The sequence below is a fragment of the Poecilia latipinna genome, unplaced genomic scaffold, assembly GCF_001443285.1.
Source record: "Poecilia latipinna isolate Pla-1442-1.1 unplaced genomic scaffold, P_latipinna-1.0 Scaffold4598, whole genome shotgun sequence".
In the NCBI taxonomy this organism is placed as follows: Eukaryota; Metazoa; Chordata; class Actinopteri; order Cyprinodontiformes; family Poeciliidae; genus Poecilia; species Poecilia latipinna.
Window position 1 is genome coordinate 3,830 of NW_015117214.1, and position 3,585 is coordinate 7,414.

Genomic DNA, 3,585 nt, shown 5'->3' on the forward strand with positions numbered 1-3,585 from the left:
ATCATCTTTCTCTCATCGCTGTTAATACTGAGTGAGGTAGAGATATGAATCGCGGGAATATCGGAGACGACAAATAGCCCTCTCATACGCTTCAAACGGTTTTCGAATACGTGTCACAGTTCCTGAACGGGAAGGAGTTGTTCGAAGTGCTTTTTTTGTGAGAAACAGGCTGGCTTAAACAGAGAATTCTCTCACGCTCTGTGCCACCAACAGGGGCAGGGCATTAATTACTGTAGAAACAGAACACAGAGCAGAGGAGCTGCTTAGGACTACAAACACGCCATCATTGTAGTTCTATCTATGGCCAAGACTCAGTTAAAAGAGAGACCTGCGCAGAATGTCAGAACTACAACATGGCGGAACTGTCTGTTACTAAAGAGGAGGACTTAGCTGGTATTCTGAACTACTTGTGTTTTGAGCATTATATAACTGATTTAACCCAATCATTATTACACATGGGATTAGTGTGGCCATTTCAAATGAAGCTTACTGAAAATTTCAAAATAAAAGCCTTGACAATTTTTACATCATGTAATTGCTCTTTTGGGCATTAGATAACTGGTTTAACCAAACCACTGTTACACCCAGGATTAGTGTTGCAATTTCAAATGAAGCTTAATAAAAATGTCAAAATAAAAGCCTCAATAATCCTCTCAGGTAAGTGCACCGCCATAGGCGGTGCAATAAGATTAGCTTTTATTATCTTTTTTCCTCGAGTTAGCTATAATATTAGATTAGAAGATAATAGAAGATATAATATTAAAATTTTTTCAAAAATTTCCTAGGGCTTATGGTTTTTTGTCAGGGTCCTTGAGACCGACGCTGGGTGTCTTACAAGTATAGAAACTCTGTCTCCAGCATACTGTCTGACAGAGAGAGCCAGCCCAGGTGCAGATAATGAATTACCATAGCAACGGGTCCCAGAGAGAAGCAATGAGCAGTCTGACAAACAGGCGCAGAGACAGGTCTCACAATGCATTGTGGGAAGAATACATATTTCCTATAACTATTCATAATTTGCTTGGATAAAATTATTATTTCTCTGAATTTTTGAGTGTGAATTAAAATCCTTAGTATGAAGGTTGAAAAATTTTGAGACATAAACAATTACCCACTGTCTTTATTTAATTTTTTTTATTTCAAACTGTGAGTAAGAACCACATGTGCGAAGCTTATAGTCGTCAGTCATGGACTGAATTTTGTTGTGTCTGAGGTTCAGCATTTATACTGTAGTGAACCACATCAGCCATAACAATGCAGTGATGGACCTGGCTAAAGCTTCAGTAATTGCAGTTTCATGATGAACCATGTTAGCACATAAGTAATATTCTGATATCTTGAACGCAGGGTCTATAGAGACAGGCAGACTTTGGCAGGCCCCGGTTAAATTTCTTCAGGAATTTTCTAGTTCCAATTTTAGTTCTCTATTTCTGACAGCTATTATTACTGTTATAAAACAGCAGTGTGGAGAGACACATTCTTGCTTTTATACTGGATTTTTAAAGTTTAAATATTAATAAATATGTAAACTGTAACTGACCCATTTTCTTCATTTTATTTTGATAAATTTACTTCTTTTATCTCTGAGCAAGAAATGTCCCCAGATTTAGTCTTGGAAATCTGGTCACCTTATTTTACACATAAAACTCTGAGAGTAAAAATGAGACCCACTCTGGCCCCCTATAAGACAATAGTAAAAACCTGGTAATTCAGAGATTCAAAAAAAAATTTGTATTATATGATCCTTTTTAATGATGGATGGTTAGCTGGAAATGAGAGCTGCCTCACCTTCCGTTTTTTGCTCCTCCCTTCAGCCTGTAGGGTCCTGGTACACTGTTCCACACACTGAGAGAAGCTCACACTGCTGTGATCTGGACTGTAGTCAAGCTCAGCTAAGTGAGCCAAAGACAGAATGTAGTTGCAAGCAATACGTAATATAGCAAGCTTGGAAAGTTTCTGTCCATAGGAGTAGCACGGCACCTTCAGAAAACCAGAGACAAAAGTCAATGTTAAGTAGTTTCTGTAAGCAGATGACCATAAACATACCTCAAATCCCATATAAGTACTTTTAAGGAAAAATAAATGATATGCATAAAGTCTCTGCGTCTGTAATCAAACAAAAACACCATCCATTTCAAGTGTATTATTTATTTAAATGTATTTAGATTTTTCTTAAGCCCCTCAAGTTTCGGCCAGCAGTGGCAGAGAGGACCAACTAGTCAGGTTCTGGTATCACTTGTTGTCTGCACACAAGGTTTTAATTCTTTACTGCTTGGATGGCAACAGCAACAGAAATAATTTAAGTCGACCTTACCTCTGTGTAATAATCCTTATCAGGGTGTCAAAATGTATTGTGTATTTTGTTGTGTTTAAGAGCAAATTTGTTGTTCATTAATTTTGCTGCTTAATGTAGTTCTTAGATTGACGAGGACCATATCTAGAGATGGGGCTCTTTTGTTTTTTATTTGAGTTAATCACAATTAACTACATTTTAATCAATGGCTATATATTGACAAAATGAGCAGGATTCTCAATTTAAAATTCTTTTTGCTTCTAAATTAATAGATACGTGAGATCAACAACAATGATTATTGTTTTTAATCTGTTATTTATTATATTTAACAATCACACAAGTGAAAAGTGTTATTGCAGCCATTCAGTTTTGATTCAGGAAACCCTGATCATCCATGTAACTTCTTTGATTTTTTTTTTTATGTGGATTGTATTGAGATGGTATTTCAGGCTTGAATAGCTTCGGTAGAGACTACTAACTCATGTTTGCACAACTTGCAAATCTTCCAGTACACCATCTGATCATTTCTATGAAGCAATAATGAATCCTTAGCGGGACAAGAGTGCTTTTGTTGTCCATCATAGATGCTTGAGGGTGTCGCTTGGGTGTCAGCTTTACAGGCGTACCAGAAACACTCAAATATATAGATTACGTTATGTAATAATCATATATTTTCATGTTTTTATTAAAATAGACAATGTACACAAAAAAAGATTAACATGCAAAAATATGTATAATTATCAAATCTTATACAACTTAAAGTATATCCACATGTGTTTCCATATTTGTGCATGCACTTTAAAACCAGATAAATATATTTCTGTTATTCTATATTAAATTTATACCTGCTTTCATGCAGGTTTAAATGAGATATAAGTATAAATGGGTATAATTTGTGCATTTTTTTTTATTAAATAAAAATAGAGTCTAACCTGTTTCCTTAGTGCCTCAAATGCAGCACTGATGGTGTGAACACGAGTCCTCTCCCTGGCATTGGCCAGTAGCCTTCTAGTTTGTTGTATAGCTTTGACCTCTGGAAGACGTGCCCGTGTATCAGCATCAACTCCAACCCTCTTCCTTGGAGATTCCTAAGGACAGATGACCAAAAAGGGTGATACAACCAAGGGCAGAACTTTCATTCAGGTCAGAAGTCTGTTTTTAAACCATCATAATAATTTTAGTGTCAATTTCCAAACCAGAAAACTAAAATTCTCTGTAGGTTGCAAACAAATCAAATATTTCAATGTCATTTGTGAATGTTAGAGCCTCATTTTCAACAGAGGAGCTAAAAA

The 3,585-nt window shown here is 36.0% G+C and overlaps 1 protein-coding gene across 3 annotated transcripts in view; it reads right to left on the reverse strand.

Moving 5' to 3' along the window:
• Positions 1–865: 865 nt before the first annotated feature.
• atoh8 (atonal bHLH transcription factor 8) overlaps positions 866–3,585 on the reverse strand; it is a 14,701-nt gene continuing 11,981 nt past the window's right edge. Inside the window, exons 3-4 of one of the 3 annotated variants that reach the window (XM_015026185.1) lie at positions 3,226–3,381; positions 866–1,980 (exon numbers count right to left, since the gene is read on the reverse strand). In XM_015026185.1, coding sequence (XP_014881671.1) covers positions 1,735–1,980; positions 3,226–3,381 — 402 coding nt within the window. In that variant the 3' untranslated portion in view covers positions 866–1,734. The remainder of the gene's footprint in view (positions 1,981–3,225; positions 3,382–3,585) is intronic. The other 2 variants (XM_015026183.1, XM_015026184.1) reach the window with 2 other exon arrangements.